This window comes from Peromyscus maniculatus, chromosome 23 (genome assembly GCF_049852395.1).
Source record: "Peromyscus maniculatus bairdii isolate BWxNUB_F1_BW_parent chromosome 23, HU_Pman_BW_mat_3.1, whole genome shotgun sequence".
Taxonomy (NCBI): Eukaryota; Metazoa; Chordata; class Mammalia; order Rodentia; family Cricetidae; genus Peromyscus; species Peromyscus maniculatus.
The window spans coordinates 3313977-3337321 of record NC_134874.1 but is presented as its reverse complement, the minus strand read 5'-3'; the positions used below and the strand labels follow the sequence as shown (position 1 = coordinate 3337321).

Here is a 23345-nt window from a genome sequence, read left to right as displayed (position 1 = left end):
TCTCTGAAGGCTCCCTTCCTCGGGTACCCTTGTCTCTAGTCCCTCTCAGGCAGCGCCGCCTCCCTTATCTGATCCAGTGTGAACCTCTGTGTGTGCCCGTGAAGGCAAAGGTTACAGGGAGAAAAGGCCTGGAAGCTGGCTATAGTCCCTGGCCTGCAGGAGGCCTCCCTGGCTGCAGGCTCCTCCTCTTTCCTCTGTGTCTTTGGGGAGCCTTTGTCCCAGGAGGCCTGGGTGGCTTGCCTTGGCTCCTCTGTCTGGCTCTGAGGCACCTGTGCCCGGCGTGAGGCCTGTGGGACTTCCTCTCCTGCAGAGGAAGGAAGGGTGGGAAATCAGCCCTGGAGGACTGCCCCTGGGCTCTCTCGGGTCTCATGCCTGCAGTGTTAGGAAGCAGCCACAAGGGGGCAGCAGTGCCAAACCGGCTTCAGCCGCTGTGGACTCTGGGGACTCAGTTTCTCCTTCTGTGGGATGGGAGCTGTGACCTCTGGGGACTCAGTTTCTCCTTCTGTGGGATGGGAGCTGTGACCTCTGGAGACTCAGTTTCTCCTTCTGTGGGATGGAGTTGTGGCCTCTGGGGGCTCAGTTTCTCCTTCTGTGGGATGGAGCTGTGACCTCTGGGGACTCAGTTTCTCCTTCTGTGGGATGGGAACTGTGACCTCTGGGGACTCAGTTTGTCCTTTGGTGGGATGGACCTGTGACCTCTGGGGACTCAGTTTCTCCTTCTGTGGGACAGGAGCTGGTCCAGTCTCAGAGCAGACGATGACGTCTCTTCATGAATGCTTGGGCTGAGGAGGCCCCTTCCCCCCTCCCTCCCTCTCCTGGGTCTCCCCTCCTTTGTGTCTGTTCACTTCTGTAAAAATAGGGAAACTGAGGCCCACAGAGAGGATCCAGCTTGCTCAGGATGGCCTTCCACATGAGGCCTGGGGATTCAGTGACACCTGTGAGTTCGCTTGAGATGGTCAGGGAAGTCTGATGTACGTTGTCTGTCAGTCTGTCCTCGTTTGTTGCTTGCTCATCTGGGTTCACATATCTCCATTCTTTTAGGGTCTTTGTTTTTTATTTCATGTAGCCCAGGCTGGCCTCAAACTCTCTATGTAGCCAAGGATGACCTCAATCGCTGCCTCACCTGTCTCTGGCTCCCGAATTCTGGGTTGCAGGCGTGTGCCACCATGTACTGGGTATGGGTGGTAGGGCCTGGTAGATGCCAAGGCGAGCGCTGTGCCCACTGAGCTACACCCTAGCCCCCTGGTGTCTGTGTTCTGAGCCTGTCCCAGGCTTTGTCCACCCTTACTTGAGGGCTACCCACTTCCCCTGCCATTTGGGCAAACAAACCCCATCCTGCTGAAAAGACAGGCAAGGATCAGAGGGGCTCAGACACCTGCCTTAGGCCACACAGCATTAAGGATAGCTACAACAAGGACCCACGAGTGCTGCCTGGGACTCGGGCCCTTCCTTCCCCGGGACTGCGCTGGGCAGGCTGTCAGTCCTCACCCTGATCCCTCCCCAGCCCCTGCCAGCTCCCCAAGGAGACACCCGAGTCCTGGGACTCAGCTGGGGCTCAGCCAAGGCTGGCTGTGGGATGTTCTGTCCATCACACTCCACGCCAGCCTGGGACCCCCAGGGCTGATTGACTCCGTGAATCTGCATGGCCACACCCACTGCAGGTCACCCTGCTCCACCCACGCTGGGTGCTGACCCAGCCAGCTGCAGAACAGCTGCTGACTGCTGTCATCTGCCCCTGGGAGCTGTCCTACCGCGAAAGGAAAATGTCCCCCGTCTTAGGAGTTCCACTGAGGCCTGGGAGGGGAAAGGTCTTCTCCTGGTCCTGTGGTGCATCCTCCAATAGGTGTGGCCACCCTTCTGCCCATGGCTTATGGTCTCCTAGAGATTGTAGAACATGATGACTCAGTGTGGACCCTGACCTCAGGCACAGTTTACCCAGCAGCCCCTCCTGGGACCCTGAGGTCACAGGTCAGCAGTTATGGGGTTCTCACAGTGGCATGGACCTTGGGAAAGTCCAAGAGTGGCTTCCTCATGACCAAATGCAAGCCAACACTTCCTGGTTTATTTAGCCATGTGTTCATCTCTTCATGGCTCCACTGTGTGCCAAGCCTGTGTGATTTCAAAGTCCAGAAACTCCCGCTTGGGGTCTGTCGTGGGGGGGTGGGGGGTGCTGGGTGATGTCTGGGGATGAGTCAGCCTTTGAGGTCCAGTCTGCTGGGGGAGCAGGGCTCAGAGAGGTGTGGCCGGGCTGGAGTGGGAGGACTGGCAGTCAGGAGCCTGCAGTAACCTGCTGTGCCTGGGTGAGCCTGGGTGATGGACTGGACGCAGGGACGTGAGGGTGGACGCCGGTGGTAGCAGGGCTGAGCAGCCCTGGCTCGTGAGGTCAGCAGCCACCAGCATCGGCTGCCTCCTGTCCTTCTCGCTGCTGGGTGTGGAGGACTAGGGCCAGGGACGTGAACTGCAGCTGCTCACAGTTCATTTCTGGATTGAACCAGCCACGCCAAGATTTGTCTGCTAGAGGTGAACGTAGCTGCCAGCCGGGCCAGAGGTTATGTTCTGGGGCATTTGGTGTTCATCCGTGTTCCTAACGATCACCCACCCAGCCATGCATGCATCCACCCACCTGCCAGTTTATCTGTCCATCCATTTACCCACCCGTCCACCCATCCATCCATCCATCCGTCCATCCATCCATCGGTCCATCCATCCATCAGTCCATCACTGCCCACCCATATACCTTGCCTGATTTATTAATTGATGTGGAACTCCAAGGATGTGAAAGAGAATGTGTTAGTGTCTATCTTCAAGTTGCTTTCCTTTCTAGACTAGGAACAAATAGTTTCTCACTCGGGGTGATGGCGTGTCGTTTATGTTTGAATCCACTCATCTACCCATCGGAACTTGTTTGGGAGCCTTCATCCTCCAGATGTTTAGGGACAGTTGTGGACCAGGCAGATGTGCCACTTGTAGGGCTGATGCCCAGTGTGGGAACCAAATGTTTAACCGCTAGCCAGGCTCAGAAAAGGGACTTCTGGATCTTACCGAGGGCTGCAAAGAAAATAAATCGGTGTAGGGAACTGGGGGAGGGGGTGGAGTTGGGGAGAGGACTACGTTGGGGGTGCTGTTTCTTGCTGGGTGATCAGCAAGGGCTTCTTTGAGGAAGTGACTACGGGTGGAGCCTGTAGAAGACTCGGGAGGGTGTCAGGCAGGGGGCGAAGGTCTTGAGATTGACTTAGTGTGATGTTTATGATGGTGATGATGACTGATGAGTGAGGTGATATCATTGGGGCCGAAGTGGAGAGCCTGACACTTGATAGCAGGAGAGGGGCTGTATTGGTCAGGGTTCCCTAGAGGAACAGAATTTAAGGAATGGATATCTCATACGTACGTACGTACGTACGTATGTGTATGGGATTTATGTGAATGGCTCACAGGCTGTGGTCCAGCTTGTCCAACAGTGGCCGTCTCCTAGCGGAAAGTCTCAGAATCCAATAGCTGTTCAGTCCACGAGGCTGGATGTCCCTGCTGGTCTTTTACATGCTGGAATCCCAAAGAAGTGGACTCTAGCGCCAGCGAAGGAATGGACTTGTCAGCAAAAAGGAGAGCAGTCAGGCAAAGAGAGCAAGCGTCCTTCTCCCATGCCCTTCATATAGACAGGCCCAGCAGAAGGCGTGGCCCAGATTAAAGGCGGATCTCCCACCCCAAAAGACCAGATCGAACGAAAGTGGGTCTTCCCACTTCAAATTTTAATTAAGAGAAACCCCTCACAGATGTGCCCAGCGGCTTGGGTTTCAGTTAGTTCCAGATGTAGTCAAGGTGACAGCCAAGACAAGCCACCACAAGGTAGCTAAACAGAGTAGTTCACGGCGTGCGCTCACGCGCGTGTGCGCACGCGAGACACACACACACACACACACACACACACACACACACACACACACGAATGCAATGCACATATGGAAGCTAGAGGTCCTTGCCCCATGACACCTGCTCAGCGTGTGACCTTGCCCTTTTCCGAGGGATTTCCTCTATTGTAAGGTGCCAGGGAGGCCCCAGCTTAGAGATTCTAATCCTGAGGCTCAAGGGAGGGAGGTGGCTGGCATAAGGACACAGAATGTGGAAGCAGTGAAGCCTGGGTGCGCTCCCCCACCCCCCACCCCACTCCCCCTCCCCTTCACCCCAGCAGCAGGAAGGGGGACAGGGCTCCTCAGGTTTCAGAGGCACCAGCAATGCCCCCAGGGGTTCATGGGCTCCCAGGGGCCCCGAGCCCAGCCAGTGGCCACCTGCCCTCAGGAGTCTAGGTGCACCTGCTCTGCTTGGCAAGCTGCCCTGGTGGGGCCTTGAACACCTGGGGCACGCCTCCCTGGAGGCGGGGTTGCAGGCATGCCGGCCTCTGCTGGGAGGAGGTCCAGGCTTGTGGGTGCCGGTCACAGGTGATGTCACATGACCAGCGTGGGCTGTCCACCCAATCAGACCGTGTGGAGCTCATGGCAAGTGGGAGTTAGGGAGGGGTTGTGGTGAGACACACGCTTATGGAAAGCCTCCTCACTAGCCCGCCTAGAAACTTCCATGCCAGATTACACGTGAGAGATGACAGAAGGGCCCCAGAGTGTGTGCTCTTCACCAGATGACCCAGGATGCCAGGCCTACTGCGTCCCATTCTTTTAAAAAAGGTTTATGTTTTTTAAAATTATGTGTGTGTGGGGGGGCAGGGTATTTGCACATGAGTGCAGTGCCCGAAGAGGCCAGAAGAGGGCCCCAAAACCTTTTGAACTGGACTGGGGTGCTGGGGTCCAAACTCTAGTCCTTTGCAAGAACAATAAACACCCTTAACCACTCACTGAGCCCTCTCTCCAGCACTTCCGCCTCATCCCTGAGCCTTGGGGCCCAGGATTCCTCACTGATTGTGAGTTAGCCCAGCATGTCAACCTGGAGCTGCATCGCTTGCTTTCTTCCCATTGGCCAAACACTTTTATGTAGCATCTAGTCCCAGCCGACTGCTCTGCAGGTGTAGAGTGTGGCTGTGGTCCCCCTCATTGCTGACAAGTCCAAGAGCCTTCCATGTAGTGAACCCCATTTCCGTCTTGCCCCAAAAGTAGTGCATTGTTTGTGAGGTCTTCATACGTGCTGTGGTGGCCACAGTGAGGACTTGTCCCCTGCCTTCTGTTATGTGTTGTTCTGCTCCATTGGGAACCTGCATTTGGGTCTGTTCCAGTTTGGGGTAGTTCCTGATCTTGGTGCATTCGACTTCCTGCCTCTTGGTGGGTGGTGGTCATTGTACACTCAAGCTGTAGCATTGCTGGGGAGTCAGGCCACATAGGTGCACGACGTGGTTTCAGTGGCTGTACCTGGGCACATCCCCACCTGCAGTGTGTGGATTTCCAGGTGCCTCCCCACCTGCATGCAGTGTGTGGATTTCCAGGTGCCTCCCCACCTGCGGTGTGTGGATTTCCAGGTGCCTCTCCACCTGCGGTGTGTGGATTTCCAGCTGTCCCATCCTTTGATAATACTCAGTAGGATTGGGATTTTGGTGGGGTATAGTGGTCTCTCATGCCTCTATTAATGTTCCAATAGCTCCAAACACTGTCGGTATTTTGTGAAGAGCTTGAATTAAAGACATCAAAATGTCCTGGAAGATTCCAATTCCAGCTCCTGCTTCCTGCTTAGCCTGGGTAGAAAACAGCTTTATCCAAAGAGTCAATTCCAGTTAATGGACTATGCCTAAAGACTTTGGGACCATACATACTGGGCCATGGGAGATGATGCTGTAATCCATTAGTGATGTCTGCATGGGTCAGGGAAGGCCTAGCAGAGAATTTGGGGCCTGGCTTCCTCCACTTGGAATGCTTTCGAGTTTCATGCATGTAATATCATGAACAAGTGCTTTGTTCCTTTTTTATGGCTGAATAATATTCTGTTATGTAAACATCCTATTCAGCCATCTGTAGACTGATGGACCCATGGGTGGTTTCCACATTAGAGTCCTCATCAGCATCTCTACCATTTTTTTTTATCAGTCCATTTGTATTATTAATAGTGACTTTTTGTTGTTGTTACAATGAGCAAAATACCTGGTAGCAGCAGCTGTAGTCTGGAAGGTTTATTTTGGCTCGTGTCTTCTGGGAGAAAAGGCTTAGTAGTCAGAGTGGCTCCAAACATGGCAGTGGGAGCCGCTGGCCAGGGCTCGCTCTTCACAGCTGTAGACAGGAAATGGAACTAGAATGGAGCTAGAGACCGCTGTGAACTTCAAGGCCCGCTGGCCAGCTCAACCCACATCTCAAAGGTTCCACAACCTCGTAAAATAGCGCCATCATTTGGGGACCAGGTGTTCAAGCTCACAAGCACCTGGAGGCACCAGATGTTCAAGTGCACAAGCATCTGGAGAGACCAGATGTTCAAGCTCATAAGCACCTGGGGGCACCAGATGTTCAAGTGCACAAGCACACAGGAGACATTTTTCAGAGCAAATGGCAGTTCGTGGTTCTACCCCCTCTACAGCCTTCGATCTACCGACACTCACTGTTCGTGTGGCTGCAGACTCCCCATCAGTTGGTTGCCTCTTCCTACCCCCCTCAAGCCGGAATGGCCGGCCTCTGCAGCCCAGGCCCCACACATGTTTGTTTAGTGAACAGATGAGGGAGAGCCTGGGTCAAGAGCCAAAGAGGGGACACACACAGGTTTGCCCACCCCACGGATGGAGACCGGTTGGGTCCTTCCGTGGCTTGGTGGTCAGGGAGCCGACGGCACTATGGCTTCTGCTGGGCCCTGACAGGCAGTCCTAAGGAACCAGGTGGGGCGGGAAGGAAGGTCAAGAGAGGAAGGGCATCCAGACTAGGGTCAGGAGAATGGCCAGCGTGAATTGTCACGGCGGAGGCCCTTGGTGGAACAAAGTGTGTGGGGTGTTGAATGTGGTGGGTGGGTAGACTTCTGAAGACAGATCCCATCTCCCTTGAGTCATCCTGGCTACCTCAGGGTTCCCAAATCTAGCTTTGCAAGCCCTGGCCCTCTGGACTGTGCATTAAGAGTTAGCAGGAGGCCAGACCCAGCCAGGGCAGGAATTTTTAGTGACAGAAGGCTTGAACCCGTGCACTGTGGTGGTGCTGAGACCTCACAAATTTCCAGCAGGCCTGAGGCTTGGGGAAACTGAGGCAAGGGGTGAGTGAGGTGATTTGGACAGAGCCAAGACTGTGGGCATGTATGCTCTCCAGCTGGGACTCAGACCCATTGGAAGGGCTCTGTGCCCTGCAGGATCAGGTCTTACTCGGGTGCTGGGGGCTGTTTCTGACTGAGTGTTCTGTTCCTCCCTCAGCCTTTTCGTCAGATTAAAGTTAACCAGAAATGTCCACCAGAGGGCAGAGCGGAGGTGCTCTAACCAACTTTGTGGTTTTTGTTTTTACATTCATTTTTGTGTGTGTGTGTGTGTGTGTGTGTGTGTGTGTGTGTGTGTGTGTGTGTGTGTGTTGTGAGGACCATTCCTGGTCTCAATTCTCTCCTTCCTCCATTCCTCCATGTGGGTTCCTGGGGTCGAGCCCAGGCCCTCAAGCTTTGCATCAAGTGTCTACCTAGTAAGTAGATAATCCTCCCAGACCCAAGTTACTAGCTTTTTTTATTTTTTTGTCTATCTATTTTGTTCTCAGCCTCTGAGCTCTGAGACCAGGCTTTTCCGTGACCTGCTGACTCTCTGTCCACGAAGCTCACTAACCATGGCACGCGTGCCGTTCTGCCATGTTTCCCCTCGACCCTGGGGCAGTCTCTGGTGCTTGAGCCTGGGATCAGGGCTGCACTGGGGTCAAGATGCTGCTCCGCGGCCTCCCCGCGCTGATATTGGCCACGTTTATTTGCACAGTGATGCCTTTCTACCGAAAAGGGGGGAGGGGGGATCTGTTTTTATTTCTGAAAGGAATGTGTGCTGGTCAGAGGGGGTTCTGGCCAGCCCACAGTGAGAGCCTTGTGGCTTTGGAAATAGTGTTGCTGACTCGAGACACGGTTTGGAGATGCCACACCCTTGACTTGAAGTGGCTTACATCCCAGGCCTGTTTCTAACGCAGAGCCCTGCACCTAGTAGGGGACAGCGTCCAGTAGGACCCCAGGGGGAGTGATGAGTGGGTGATGCCCGGGTTCACATCCAGATGTAGGGAGTTCACATCCAGATGCAGGCTGCAGGGAGTGGGAAGTCAGCTGCCGAGTCAGTCCCCAGGCAGCACCTGCCCTGTCCCTGCACAGGAACGTGACTTGTGGGGCCGGCCGGCTGGCCACGTTTTAAGGAAGCTGCAAGCCTGCCATGTGGTTTGCATGTCTGCTCATACTTAAATATGTAGGTCACAGATGCAGGCCTTGGCCTGACCTAAAGCAGCACCCAGAGAAAAGGGGGTACAGAGGTGACCCATGCTTGCCTTTGGGAACCCTGGTGTCCATCGCTTAGAGTGGCAGTTCTCAACCTGTGGGTCTCGACCCCTTTGAGGGTCGTTGTAGTCAGGGTCACTATTGCTGCAACAAAACACCATGACCACAAAGCAAGTTGGGGAGGAAAGGGTTTATTCGACTTACACTTCCACATTGCTGTTCATCACCAAAGAAGTCAGGACAGGAACTCAAGCAAGGCAGGATCCTGGAGGCAGGAGCTGATGCAGAGGCCATGGAGGGGTGCTGCTTACTGGCTTGTTCCTCATGGCCTGCTCAGCCTGCTTTTTTTTTTTTTTTTTTTTCTGGAGCTGGGGACTGAACCCAGGGCCTTGTGCTTGCTAGGCAAGTGCTCTACCACTGAGCTAAATCCCCAACCCCATAGTAGGTCTTTTTTTTTTTTTTTTTTTTTGGTTTTTCAAGACAGGGTTTCTCTGTGTAGCTTTGCACTTTTCCTGGAACTCACTTGGTAGCACAGACTGGCCTCAAACTCACAGAGAGCTGCCTGGCTCTGCCTCCCAAGTGCTGGGATTAAAGGCGTGCGCCACCACCGCCCCAAAGCCTGCTTTCTTATAGAACCCAGAACCTAGGGATGGGACCACCCACCATGGGCTGGGCCCTCCCCCATTGATCACTAAATGAGAAAATGCCTTACAGCTGGATCTCACTGAGGCATTTCCTCAGCTGAGGCTCCTTCCTCTGATGACTCCAGCTTGTGTCAAGTTGACACACAAAACCACCCAGTGCAGGGGTTGCATATCAGATACTTACATTAAGATTCATAACAGGGGGGCTGGAGAGATGGCTCAGTGGTTAAGAGCACCGACTGCTCCTCCAGAGGACTCAGGTTCAATTCCCAGCACCCACATGGCAGCTCACAACTGTCTATAACTCCAGAATCTTCACACAGACGTACATGCAGGCAAAATGCCAATGCACATAAAATAAAAATATATAAAATTATTTTTTAAAAAAAGATTCATAACAGTAGCAAAATTACAGTCCTGAAGTGGCACCGGGATAATTTTATGGTTTGGGGGTCACCACAACACGAGGAACTGAATTAAAGGGGGGCAGTGTCAGGAAGGTTGAGAACCACTGCTCTGAAGGCATCGGGTTAGGTTTGCAGTTAAGAATCATGTCTGAGGACGGCTCCCGACCTACTGTGGCCAGGAATGGGCCTAAGGAGGAGCCAGAGGGAGCTGGCCTGCTGGGAGGGATGCGTGACTGTCCCTGTCAGGAGCCCAGGACACTGTGACTGGGCTTGCCTTGAGTCTGGGCTGCAGGCTGCAGGCCAAAGTGGCTGGGCTGTAGCTAGACCTTAGGCAGGACGGGAGCCGGCCAGGCGAAGGGAAGAGGTTAGCTGAGGCCCGGAGGGTCAGCACACATGTGTGGCTCCATAGGTCTCTTTGTACAACTTGAGAGGCCAGAGTCGGACGTCTCGGGGTCACCAGGATGACCTCCCTCCAAAACGTGTTGGGGAGAGCCCCCCGCTGATGCCTGCCAGCTCCTAGAGGCTGCTGACTTTCCCCCGCTCGTAGCCCCACTCCCTCCAAAGTCTGCCTGGCGGCTTTCCCCTCTGGGTTCAAGTCTTGGCAGTGCATGTTCAGCCTCCCTGGTGACTGCACCTTGGGGCTGATAGATGGTATCATTTATTCCTGGCGGCTGGAAACACAAGGTCAAGGAGTTAGAGGCTCCTATGTCCAGAGAGGACCTGCGGCTCCTGGTGACGGGGTGTCCTCGTATGACAGAAGGGATGGGAGGGACAGAAGCGTTGAACGTTCCCGGCAGCCCTTTCATAGTCCAGGAAGTGGGTCCCTTATGGCTGTCCCCCTGTGAGGATGCCATTAGGGGTACGTGCTAGTGTAAGGCAGCGCCCCCCCCCCCCATGATCCAGAATGATCTTGTGTCGACTCCCTATTCCCTCTGCTTGGCGGACCGGCTTCAAACATCGCCCCAGTTTCAGACTGCGGGTGAAAGCATAGTTTTGGGGGTCACCATTCAGCTCACCCAACAGAGGGTGTAGCGGTGAGAGGCGGATAGATAGGGCTCTGGGGTGGGGAGTGTGTGAGGGGCATGCGTGGAGGAGTGGCCTAGCCCGTCTACGCTGGCGGGTTCCCTGGCGGGTGGAGGAGTCCCGTGGGTCACATCGCTTCAACCTCCCACCTCAGTGTAGCCTGGCCACCCCGGGGTGGTGGGGCGAGGCGGGGGCTGGGCAGCTGCTCCTGAGAACTCTGAGCTGGGTGTCCCGGGCATCCCAGGCGTCCGCCATCCTCCCTCGGTGGGTTCTGCCTGGCCACAGACTTGCCAAGTCTGACCTTGGTTGTTTCTTTTTTATTATCCACCCCCGGGCCGCCTGCTCTCCCGAGAGCTCTCCAGCTGGGCCCCGTTCACGGTGTCCCTGGCTGCCTTGTGGGGCCATCTGTCTTTGGGGTTCATCTCTTTCCTGTCCATGTGGCTCTGCACCACGGCTCCCTGTCGCTCCCCATCCCGCGGCACCCCCCACCCCCAATCCTGTCACAGCCTCACCTCCTCACCTCCTGCCTCTCTCAACCTTTCTTTCCTCCCAGCAGCCTCCAGGCCACTCTGCCCCTTCAGCCAAGAGCCCTGAGGCAGGGGGATGTCTGCCGCCTCCGGGCTGTCCTCCAGTCTGCAGTCAGCCCGGAGGTCCTGTTCCTCTGCACTCTGTGAGCTGGGGGCCTTTTCTGTCAGTCAGTCAGCAATGAGCAGGGCCCATTGTTCATTCGTTCGTTCATTCATTCATTCATTCATTCATTCATTCGAGAGCAGGGCATGGTCTTGAACATCCGCCAGCTGGTCAGTTGGTCAGCCAGTTGATGAGCCGGGGGTGGGGGGGGGCAGCTTCCCAACTGTGGTCAGTCCAGTTAGTCAGGGAGTGAGTGAGCAGGGATGCCGCTTCCCCTGCCTCAGGCCCAGCCTCCTATTATTTCGTCAATCAGTTCATCAGCCCGAGAGCCTGGGCCTGGCTTTTGTCCTGCAAGTCAGTCAGGCAGCAAGTCCCAGTCTTCACAGTTCTCCAAGTCCGTCAGTCAGGGCGTGGGCCTGGCCTTCAGCGGTACCGCCTGTCCCGAGGCTGCCGGGCTGGGCCTAGCCCTGGACTAACTGATGAGCGGCGGCTAAGGCCTGGACTGCTGGGTGAGGGGCCCTGAGAGCCGATGAACCTCAGGCCTCTGTGGTTCTCCAGCAGCGACACCCAGCCGCCATGTGAGGGGTTTCCTCTTTGCTGCTGTGCCTCTCTGGGGGGGCTGTGTTGGGGGGGCACCACCCGCCGGTGACCCAGCTCCTGCCCTGTCTCCCCTCACTGTCCTCTCTCAGAACCAGGACCTGGGCCTGCCTGAAAGCCGGGCTGCCCTGTATTGGCATCCGGCTGGGTGCCAGTCTCTGGAAGGTGGCACTGAATAGGGGTCCTTGCTTTGGATCCCAGCTCCCACGGAAGGAGCGGTCACCCGGGGCCGCTGTCTCCCCGGGCTCCGGCTTCTCACTTGGACAGTGATCACAGCCTTGTGTTGCCGCTGTGAGAACGGTCTGAGTCCTGTTCTCTGCTCACCCCAGTAGGTCCTTAAACCCTGAAATGTGGACACGACTCTCCCCATTTTCCAGAAGGTAAAACTGAGGCTCAGAGATGCACGCGCAAGGCGAGGTCATCTGGGGGTTCTTTGCATGCTCAGTCTGCAGACCGGAAATGTTGTCCCCTGCCGCCACTCCCCCTACAGCTACAGGTGGTGTGGCTCTAGAGGCGGGAAGACCGTCCCTTCCACAGCCTCTTCCTTGCTCCGCCCAGGCTACCCACGGGGTGGGCAGAGCCCAGGACATGTGCCCGGGAGGCCCAGGTGCCGGCTGTACCTCAGCTACACACTGTGACGTTGGCCAAGCCCTAGCTTGCTGTGGGCCTCGACGTCCCTTTCTGTAAAATGGGGTCCCTGAGGGTGCACAGGTGTCAGGAGGGTGCACAGGTGTGAGCCTGTGCCCAGCTCTGTTTCTTCCCTCCCTGTAAGGTCCTGGGGGAAAAAGAACTGTGCAGGCTGGTGTGCCAGAAAACACACACACACACATGCACACACGCATGCACATACACACGCCCTTATCCCTCTTCCACAGACATACACACACAGACACACACACACACACACACACACACACACACACACACACACACACGCACGCACACACCCTTATCCCTCTTCCACAGACACACACAGGCTGGTAGGTACAGGCCCATTCTTATCCACTCTTACCCATTCGCACACAGGCACACACGCACACACACTCCTACCCTCCTATCCACACACACTCTCACTCCCACACTTGCCTAGCACGCCCACCCACACTACCACACAGACACACACTCACCCTTTCAACTACACACACTGTCCCCTGGATACCCCCAACCCCTGCTCACGGGTCTCCCTGGAGCACAAGGGCCGCGGTGAGGGGGCGTGGCCTGGCGCCGCCCCGCCTCCTGAGCCAGCCCCCCCTCCGCCCCCTATACGCCCCCTCCGCCGTGGCACCCAGCTCCCGGGACCCGGGTTGCAGCTTCACCCCAGAGGTGGTGGTGGTGGAGGTGGTGGCTGCTCACAGGGCCGTCCAGCCGCCTGGCTGTGAGCCCTGGCTTCTGAAAGATTCATGCCACCCCGAACTTGACTCTGGGGGCGGTGGAAGTGGTGGGGAGGGAGGAGCCACTCCCTCCCCTCCGGGGGAAAAGGTGGAAGCGCACGGCCGGCGGCGGCCCCACAGCCTGCTCCGGGATGGATTATTACTACTGCCCCAGCCTGCTGAAGCTGCTGCAGTACCTGTGGGTGAGTGTGGGCGCCCGCGTCTGCGGCTCTTCCGCCCCGACGCCCGCCGGCCGTCTGTGCCTTTCGCCTGGCTAACAGCGGCTGTGGGCGGAGGAGCATGGACGAGGTGGCCGGCCGGCTTGGGCGGGAGAGCAGGCTAGGAGGGACAGCCTGTGGTCCTGAGCTGGGACTGGAGCCTGCACAGTGGATTCTCCTCTCCTGGGCGAGCGACAAAACCAGGGGCAGAGCTCGTGGGTCCTTCCGAAAGCAGGCTTCCCTGGGCTCCTGGCGGCTGCCTTCCACAGCTCTGTTTTCCTCTCCCCCAAACTTGACAGAAGTGAAGCGGGAACCCCCTGTCCCCTCCCCCAACGTGGGGTACACTCAGAGTGGCGTGGGAACCTCAGTTGGGGTGCCCGCCTGGAAGGGCTCTGTGGAGTGTTTCCAAACCTTGTTTTGACTGAGACAGATGTGTGACCTGGACAGCTTGCTTGCCCTCTCTCTCTGGCTCGCTGTCTCTTCCTCGGTGGGACTAAGGACACACTGTGACCGGGCTTATGTGACACTTTCAGGGCTCTGTGAACAAGAAAAACTTACCAGAGAATCGTCCCAGTGTTTGAGGGTTTTCTAGATCTTTTGCTACTGAGGTCAGGATGCCCAGAAAAGAAAGTTTGGGGAAATGTTATTTTTTCCCTTCTGAATGTTTGCAAATACTTTAGATGCTTGCCAATGCAGAATTTTCCGGAGCTTCTAAAATACAGCTTTAGGAAACTTCATCCTCCTCGGCCTCTCCCAGCATCACGCTCTCCCAACCTCATCGCCCTCCAAAGACCCATGGAGCATCCAGAGAACATGAGACCTTCCCGGTCCCTGACCCCTCAGATCACTAGGAAACAAGCTCTCTCGTAATAAACCAAAGCATCATTTATTGGTTGATTTTCCACATTTTTAATTACAAAAGCAAGATATAGGTATGTTAGAATGTTCAGAGTGCCCCCAAATAACCTAAAGAGAAAGAGGGGGAGGCACTGTTGGCATCTGTGTTTTTTGGTTGGTTGTTTTTTAGACAGAGTCTCATTCTGTAGCCCAGGTTGGCCTGGAATTCTCAACTGTCTTCCTTCCTCAGCCTCCCAAACAATAGGGTTACAGGCATGTGCCACCAGGTCCTGCTTATTTATATTTTGAAGTCTTCAGCCCATAGGGTCCTGACAGCTTCCTGGTGCTCGGCTGTATGTGAGTGCCAGGATATTAATGTGGCTAAGATACGGTGCTCACTCCCCAGGGATGTGGGAGCGGATGCCAGGCACCTCGGCAGATAGCTGTGGACATGTGTTCATTCAATGCACCAGGCGGGAGTTTTGAGCCCAAGTTGGATACTGGGAACGCAGATTCACAGGGCCCTGGTCTGGAGAGCATTGGACTTAGGTCTATGTTGACGTGGGGTGGACCATGGTACTATGGCACACAATGGTCTTTTGGGATGTGGGGTCCAACAGAGTCTGCCAAGAAAGCTAAGCCCTGGAGGATCTAAGAACGGGCTAGGGGAGGGTGTTCTGAGCAGAAGGAACAGTGTGTGTCAAGACCCGAGTCTGTAGGCAAGGAGGTTTGAGAGTGCATGTCAGGTCCCACAGCAGGGGCGGGCATTGCCTCAGTCTGGCCTGTGTGAGACCGGTGGACAGAGCCTCAGCCCCTCACTGGGCTGCGCTCATTGTGACTGTGACCCCTGCTCCTCTCCTGGACCAGAACGAGGTGGGACAAGGCAGTCTAGGTCTTTCCTAGGTGTGGCATGGTGGAGCTCTACTCACTTGCTTCCTGTGGGCGACAGGGACCTCACAGCTGGCTCCTGGCCGTGAGAATCACCCCACAGTGTCTTTGTTCTACCAAGTTACTAGACATGGGCCAGTGCAGATGTCTGGGACCACGGCTTAGGATCAGCCCTCTGCCTGCAGAGTGAAGCTGGATGCTCTTAGCGTGGGCTCCGTGGGAAGCCTGGGAATGTAGAGACCCACAGGCTGCTGCAGCTGTGGCTGTGGCTTCCTCATCTGCAGAGCGGGGGGACACACCACCTTCCACACCTCCTCGTCACGATTCCTCCAGGCCCTCGCTTATTTCTGCAACTCAGGACCACTCAACAACTAAGGACTTCCTGTTCTTAGGAAGCCACTGTCAGGTTCAAAGTGACTGTCTACCTAGATTTCAGCGGGGAGCTAAGCGGTGTGGGGTCTCCTCCTGCCTTCCGTTGGGACCCTAGGCTGTTGTCTGCCTGTGGGCTCTTTGACTGAGGTCTCCCCATTTCTACACCCTGACTCATTCTCCTGGTCACCGCTGTCCCTTCTCCATGCTTCTGCATTTGACTTTTTTCTTTTTTTAGATTGCACCTATTAGTGAGATCATGCCATGTGTGCCTGCCTTTTATCTGGTTCAGCATCTTCCAGGTTCAACCATGATGTCCCTAAGTGGCAAAGGATGTGTGGTATTCTTTCACGCGTGTGTGCGTGAGTGTATAATGCAACTTGGTGGCCTTTCTGTCCTTCTGCTTGGATTTCTTCCCTGTCTCGGCTGTGGTGACTCCTGCTGTCATCAGCGAGGGGGTGGTTGTGGGTCCCTCGGTGGAGCATGGATGTCATTTTCTTCACGGACATGCCCGGCATGGGGATGACCGCTCTGTTTTCAGTTCTCAGTGTCGTGCTGGCCCTCGTCTGTGCTCACAGAAGAGACAGCTGAGGAAACACCTAGGTGCCCTTCTGGGTTCCCAGAAGCCCGCAGAGTACCGGAAGTTGGGGGCTGCTCTCACAGAAGCCCCACATGGCCGCTCACTACCATCTGTGACTCCAGTTCTAGGGGATCCAATGCCCTCTTCTGGCCTCCGTGGGAATGGCACACATGTGGTGCACAGACACATGCCGGTGAAACACTCATACACATAAAATAAATCAGTAGGCAGTAAGGAACAAGGCCTGGGAAGGTGGATCAGCTGGCTTGTCTAGCGTGTAGGTACCCTGGGTTCCATCACCAGCTCTGCACAAACTGGGCACGACACACTCCTGTGATCTCAGCACTCAGGAGGTGAGACAGGAGGATTAGGACTTCAAGGTCATCCTCAGGTACATGGCAGAGTTAGAGGCCAGCCTGGGCTACATGGCACAACGTCTTCTATCAAAAAAAGGACAGACAGAAAGCAGGGAATCTGTGTGAGCTCATTGCTGGGAACCCCAGACAGAATTCTGAGTTCTGAGGGGCCCGTCTTGCCCTCCTGGGGATGCTTGACAGCCTGTCTGGAGATATTTTTGGTTGTCTTAACCGGGGGTGGGGTGGGGACTGGTATGTTGTGGATAGAGGCCAAGAGTGCTGTTTGATGCCATAGAAGGCGGGCCGGCCTCCTGGAGCTCCCTTAGCACCGTCAAGAGCAGCCATGGCCAACAAATCCAGGGGGATAGGGGAGGACCATGGGGAGGGTGATTGGGCAGCCGAGGAGAGGACCATGGGGAGGACTGATGGGCAGCCGAGGGGAGGACTGCTCCATTCAAAGGCTCTGTCTCCCACGACGTCTTACTCTAGTAGGATCCGATCTCAGAGCCCAGTCTATACTTTACTGTCTACGTGGGATCTGAAACAGGGCCTCACAATTGACCACTAACCAAGTCAGTCCTGGTTGCTCACACTTGTGTGTGCTCACTGACGTGGGGGTGAGGGTGGGGGGCAGCTGCTCACATCTTTAAAATGCTTGTCAGATGGATCTGGAGGCGTGGGCCTGAACTCCCTGCCGCTCAGGAGCCTGAGGCAGGAGGCTCAAAAGTTCAAGGCCAGCCTTGGTAACTTGGTTTCTATCTCAAAAATAAAAAAAAGAGAGTTGGGGACTGAGCTCAGCACCCACGGGTCCCGGTTCCGTCCCCAGTCGGTCAGTGTGGCTTCTCATGCCTGTGTTCCCTTTTGTCATCGGCCTTGATTAATTAACCAGTCCCTCCTGCCTGAGCAGTAGTTTGTTCTCAGATGTTTGCAGTGCCCTTTGGCCTCAGCACGGGTCTCGGTCCTGAGCTATTCTCCATGTCGTTCGGTCTTCCTTAGGCCTGGGTCAAGGGTGGCTGCCACAGATCTCTGCAAAAGGGCCATCCGTGGGCCTGACGGGCTTCCGGGAGCTTCCGGTCTACAGCCTGGTCTTGCCTGCCGCTCTGGGGGTGAGCCCTCCACCCGCACCTCCCGGGCCTGCCCTGCATCAGCTGGGAAGTGGGAGGAGATTGAGTTTCTGTTAGGTGTCATTAGTAACCCGAGCTGGCGGCTTCCTCTGCTGGGGCTGTTCGGAGTCACTTAATCTTGCTGATGAGATAAGCTAAGCAGACAGACCCTCCCTCCCGGGGTCCAGGGGCCTGCCACCGGGCATCCAACTGGAAGCTGTCCCCAATGCCATTCTACGGAGCCCTTCCAAAGCCCCCTAGCGTGAACCGTGCGGGTCTTGGGGGCAGATCACCCCATCCTCACGCTACCCCCTGTGAGTAGATCTCAGCACCGCCTTCATTTTGTGGTGGAGAGACTGAAACTTGTGAGGTTTGGTATCTTCTTCAAGCCCCTCCCCCTGCCCCTAGCTGGGACATGTCAGAGTCAGTGAAGCCGGGTTACCCCTTGTCCCATTTTAACTACCGGGTCTGAATGGGAACACTGAGGCCACCAAGGTCGAGGTGACTTGGCCTCCCATGGCAAAGTCTACACACAAGGCTTAAGCTTTCAGGACGGTGTGGCACCAGGGATCCCTGGGGCTTTGGAAGGAGGGAGCCCTTGTCTGCAATGTGGCTCTAGCCCCTGCTGGCAGGGTGACATCGGGCAAGTCACGGGGCTGCTCTGAGCCTGTTTCCCCGTCTGTGGCTGGGGTTAGCCGTCCGTAGGACTGGTTGGGATAGGGGGCTGGGCTCTGGGGAGCGGCCATGTCCAGACGCTCTTTGGAAGGGATGAGATCGCTCTCCTCTCCTGTCCCTCACTGTCCCTGACCTCTCCAGCCCGTGCTGAGACCTGGGGATGGCTCCGTGGGTCTCTCCGCTTGCTCAGAGTGTGGTTAGGAAGCTTCAGGCCCACAGAGCCCTTACATGGTTGTTGCAGAGTGGGAGCCCCCCAGTAGGAACACAGCGCCTGGGAGGGAAACTGAGGCAGCCAGTGCCACTGGGCTGTGCCTGGCCCGGGGTCTCTGCCGCACAGGCTGCTCCTAGCAGGGTTGTGTCTGGGGGCCTTGCTGTCTGTGGAGGGCTGGGGCCGAGCTGCCCAGTTCGCACCGTGGTGGCCGAGCTTCGTCTGTCCACATTCCACTCCACCGGCAGAGGTTTGTGGGGGTTTTTTTGATGGAAAAAATGTCTAAATATGGCTGGCTTGGCTGCCTGCCTCTCAGGCATTCTTGCAGAGTGTTTGCTTAGCTGTACCCCTCGGCGGCCTATGGTCTCTCCCTGGTGACATCGGCAATAACAATCAGGAAAGGACACCCAAGCCTGTCCTGCCCCCCAGGGCCTCCCCATGTGGCTCCCATCAATGCTCATAGCAACCCTAAACATGGATAGATTTATTATTATTATTATTATTATTATTATTATTATTATTATTATTATTATTGGACAAGTGGGGAAACTGAGGCTCTGGAGACCCAGGAACTCCCTAATATTCACAGCCAGTCAGAGGCTGAGCTGGGATCGGAATGGGGGAGACGTAAAAGTGAGTCCTGTTGGGTGACTGTGTGCACTTCTACCGTTCAGGAAGGTCACGTGTGGAAGGTCACGTGCCCAGCGGGTGCTCAGTAGGTGTGGGCAGTGTCCAAAGCTGCTGGGTTTCTTTCCATGGCCAGGAGCTTGTGCTACAGATGGCCAAGGGCTGCCTGGCACCGGCGCTGGCTGCCCACCCCGGAAGCCGTTGCTGCTTCGGCTGTGGCTCTGGTCGAGGTCTGGGTCTCACATTCCGCCTCTCAGCTCCCACTGAGGTCCCGGGTTGGCTTCGCTCACTGAAGTCTGCGGCTGAAGTGGAAGCGCTGTCTGTTTCCAGCTGTGAACCTGGGCTGAGGTTTAGGCCACAGGACATGAGTCACTGGGGTTTCAGCCTGGCTAGAGCTGTGGGGGACTGTCAGGGGTTTTTGAGTCTGGGTCTCGGGCTTCTGCTCCTGGAGGGTTCACTTCCTAGTGGTGCACAGGGCCTTGGCTGACGTCTTCAGCTCTGGAAACCCAGTCTCGCCATCTGTAGAATGGGAGGGGCGCAGCAGCTTCCTCTTGGGGCATCCTGAGGAGCCGGTGAGGTGGGACAAACCCAGTCGGTAGTGGGTAAGTGTTAGCCGTCCATGCTGGTACAAGACAGTGAAGGGGCTGTCCATCCCACTCATTCCCGGAGGCCACCCTAGCGTGTGTGTGTGTGTGTGTGTGTGTGTGTGTGTATGTGTGTGTGTGTGTGGGGGGGGGCTCCATCAGTGAGCGAGACGGCCCACCTCAGCCAGTGGGGAGTTGAGCCAACACACAGTGACCAAGACCCAGAAGTTGAGGTAGTGTGTCAGGAGACGGGGTGTGTGCTGTGGAAAGGAAGGCAGGATGCACAGCAGGGGCTGACTGAGCGGGGCCAGGGAGCCCTGAGAAGGTACGAGGGGAAGACGAAGACGGAGCAAGGCTGGGAGGAAGCGAAGCCATACAAAGGGTCTGAGATCAGAGCCCGTTTAAAAAGAGAGAGTAGGGGCTGGAGAGACGGCTCAATGGTTAAGAGCACTGGCTGCTCTTCCAGAGGTCCTGAGTTCAGTTCCCAGCACCCACGCGGTGGCTCACAGCCATCTGTAATGAGATCTTCTGTAATGAGATCTGGCGCCCTCTTCTGGCATGTAGGCATACATGCAGACAGAACACTGTATGTGTAATAAATAAAATAAAAAAATAGAGTAATGCAGGGTGGGTAATGTAGAGGGGAGGGGTCAGCAGAGGCTAGTGAGGAGATGCTGGGCCTGAGGTCAGTCTGAGGACGTTGCCTTGTTGAACTGGATGGTCAGTCCAGTTTGGCCTTTGAGGGATCTCTGGCTGCCATGCGAGATTCATGCCATGTGATTCAGCAGCCTTGAAGTAAAAGCACTGGGCCCTGCCCTGGGGCTCTCCACCCCTCACCTCCGTCCCACTGGGCCCAGTCCTAGGACGAGGCACCCCGAGTCCTGTATCGGGGCAGGTCTGCCGGCTGCTGTAGCCCAGGTTCAGCCGTCCGTATCCCCCATTCCCTCTCCTCCACAGTCTCACATCCATTTTGCCTGCGTGATGGACATGCTGGGGTTCAGCTCTTCCGGTGTTCCGGCCCCCGCTGTACCCCGAGCCCACGTTCCAGACTCCGCCCCGACCATGGCGTGACCCCTCTCCTGCCTGTTGTCCCATCCTCACACTTGTCACACAGAGTCCTTACCTCATAGAAAGGTGGAAATAGACCCTGGGATGCCGATGGCCCCTCGAGCCTAGAAGGCCACCTCCTGGCCCTCAGAGGGACTCGGTGGTTCCCCATGACACTGAAGGCTTTGTGCTAATGCACCGTGGGAGCTCTGCTCTTGGATGAACTCTCCGGACTGAAGCCCCTGCTGTCTCATTGCTGGGCTCCAGACATTCCAGGCTTACAGAAGTTCAAAAGGACATGTCAGTCTTGGGGCCATCCAAGGTGGTCAGGGGGCCAGGATACTCCTGGGATGCTGGAGAAGGATACAGTTGCTGTGTGACCCAGAGCAATTGCTTGCCCTCTCTGGGCCTGAAAGGATTGGACTAAATTCCCCTCAGAGCCTCTTCCTGTGCACACCCTCCACGTTCCAGGGCTCCTGTAAAAGGGAGGGGAATTGTGGGCGCAGTGACCTGGGTTCAAGTCCATGTCTCCCTCCTCCTCGAAATCCCAAGCAAGTGGCTCTGTGTCTTTCAGCCTGGTTTCTCACCTGCAGATGAGAAATCTCCTCTCAGTATGGAGAGCAGCAGGGGGAAAGAGCTGGCAGCAGACAGTAGGTGCTCAATAAAATCTTTACATCCCCTAAACTTCACATTCCACAGTCCACGTGGCTGGAGTGGCTGCCGCTGCTCCTCTGGCTGAGTGATTCCCAGGTTGGTCAGTAGAGGGCGCCCCGGTCCCAACAAGCTGCCTCCCTGAAAGCAGGCGCTGGCTGCAGAGCCTTTCACAGCTGGCTAGTGTTGGCTCTCCATGGTTGCCTCTGCCTGTTCTACAGAGGAGGACGCAGAGCAATGCCTGACCGGTCCTCAGGCAACACGAGAGGCTGGCGTTTGAACTGGGTCTCTCTGTCTCTGTCTGTCTCTGTCTCTCCAGCAGTGTCATGACGGGAGGTGTCTGTATGCAGTTCACACCCATGTATGTGTTCAGCAAAGGCCAGTGAGAATACATGGGTGAAAAGCCGCCTTTGGGGTTGGGGATGTGGCTCAGCTGGAGGAGCACTTGCTTAGCATGCCCGAGGCCTGGGGTTCCGGTCCCACACTGTGTAAACCAGGTGTGGTGGAGGCAGGAGGGTCAGAAGTTCAGGGTCACCTGTGGCTACATAGTAAGTTCCGGGCCGGCCCCGGCCACCTTAGTCCCTGCCTCACACAAAAAGCCGCGCCTGTTCTGAGCATGTGGGGACCCCTCTGCTTGCTGTTAAGTCCAGCAATACCGAGTGATAGTTGCTCGTAGGGGCTGGCCGTCGTAGGGAGGGTGTGGGTGTGCGGGGCAAGCAGAACCGTTTTGTATCAGGGACTTGGAGACTCTCGGGGGAGACACACCACTGTCTGTGGGGTCCCAGGACACGCCCCTGGCTGACTTCGAGGTGTGGGGTGTAAGAGCCGGAGGCATTTTCAAATGTTGGGGTGCTGCCGAGAGAAACCGTACCACCGGCGCTGGGCCGGCCGAGCCGGCTTCTGACTGCCGCCAGGGAGGCTCGCTGCAGCCAGCGGCCATTCCGCCCCGTGCTGGCCTCTGGGAGCAAAGGGGCCTCCTAGAGCTGCAAAGGGAATTGTCACAGGGGTCCCAAGCTGAGAGGGTCAATGATGGTCACGTCCAGGAGCAAAGGAGACCTCGGCGAGTGGATGCTCGGGTCCTGCCCTGTCCCTGTGACCTTGTTCCACCTCTGCCTTCCCTGGCCCAGCGTCTCCTTTTCTGGGAGGCTATCTGCCCGCCATTCACTGGCCCAGCAGCTGGCTGACTGTGTGCGAGTATTGAGTGCCCTCTCAGGGCTGGGCCTCTGCTAGGTTTCCAAGCCTGGACAGGAAGGGAGAGAGAGAGAGAGAGAGAGAGAGAGAGAGAGAGAGAGAGAGAGAGAGAGAGAGAGAAATGGGAGAGAGGGACCATCGTGCATGGGGGCAAAACAGTTCCTGGGGGGCGTATGGGGAGGGTGTCTCTGTCATCGTCGTCGTGGTTGGCGCCCAGAGACTACAGTTTAAATGCGTCAGAGTAAATACTTGGCTATCTCAGGAGAGATGTGAAGGTGTCGAAAGTTTGATTTGAGTTACTTCTGTGAAGACTCTCGCAGAGGTAGGTGGAGGCTTCCTTCCAGAGCTGGGGGGCGATAGGGAAGGCTCCGGGTCCTGGGGTGCAGCTGCAGGGTGGAATTGCTTCCCGACAGGCAGTGTAGCAGGATCATGGTGACCGCCGTGGCCTGTGCGTTTCCAAATAGCTGGTAGAGGAGTTTGAACTCTCTGCACGAAGAGACGATGAATCTCAGGTGGTAGAGCATCCATTACCTGGGTGGGTCACTGTGCATTGTGTATTCATGCCGATAGGTCGTGCTGGACTCCGTCAATACCCACGACACGTGGCGGTCATGATAACGATAAGGACGGGCTAGATGGCTCAGCGGGGTGAAGGTGCTTGCTGCCAAACTAGGGTTCGGTCCCCGGAACGCACGCACGTGGTGGGAGGAGAGGCCGGGTCCTGCAGTCTGGCCTCCAGCGTCCACATGCTCACAGACAGATAAAGGCAGAAAAGAGATTTTAAGCAGAAACCTAGGAAGTGTTCTACAGGTGGACGAACTCGGTGTTTTCCACGGGTGTTTTCTCCGGAGCGGGGAGGCAGCCGCTGTGTGCTGCTGCTGATGGTTGCTGTTCCACAGCCGATGACTCTGTTAACACCGCACTGTCCGCCCCCCCCCCCCCCCCCCCCCCCCGTCCTGTGTACGCCGATGGAGCCGTCACCTCCGGGAAGTATCTT

General features: G+C 56.2%; 1 protein-coding gene across 6 annotated transcripts in view; it reads left to right on the top strand.

Annotated features, from left to right (window-relative positions):
- The window catches only part of Kiaa1671 (KIAA1671 ortholog), a 148932-nt gene that overhangs the window by 52693 nt on the left and 72894 nt on the right, over positions 1 to 23345 (top strand). The window contains exon 1 of one of the 6 annotated variants that reach the window (XM_076560287.1): positions 12925 to 13217. The exons of the other annotated variants lie outside the window; for them this stretch is intronic. Within the exon in view, the coding sequence (XP_076416402.1) occupies positions 13167 to 13217 (51 nt within the window). The 5' untranslated portion in view covers positions 12925 to 13166. Of the gene's footprint in view, positions 1 to 12924; positions 13218 to 23345 lie in introns of those variants that run through there. 6 annotated transcript variants of the gene reach the window in all.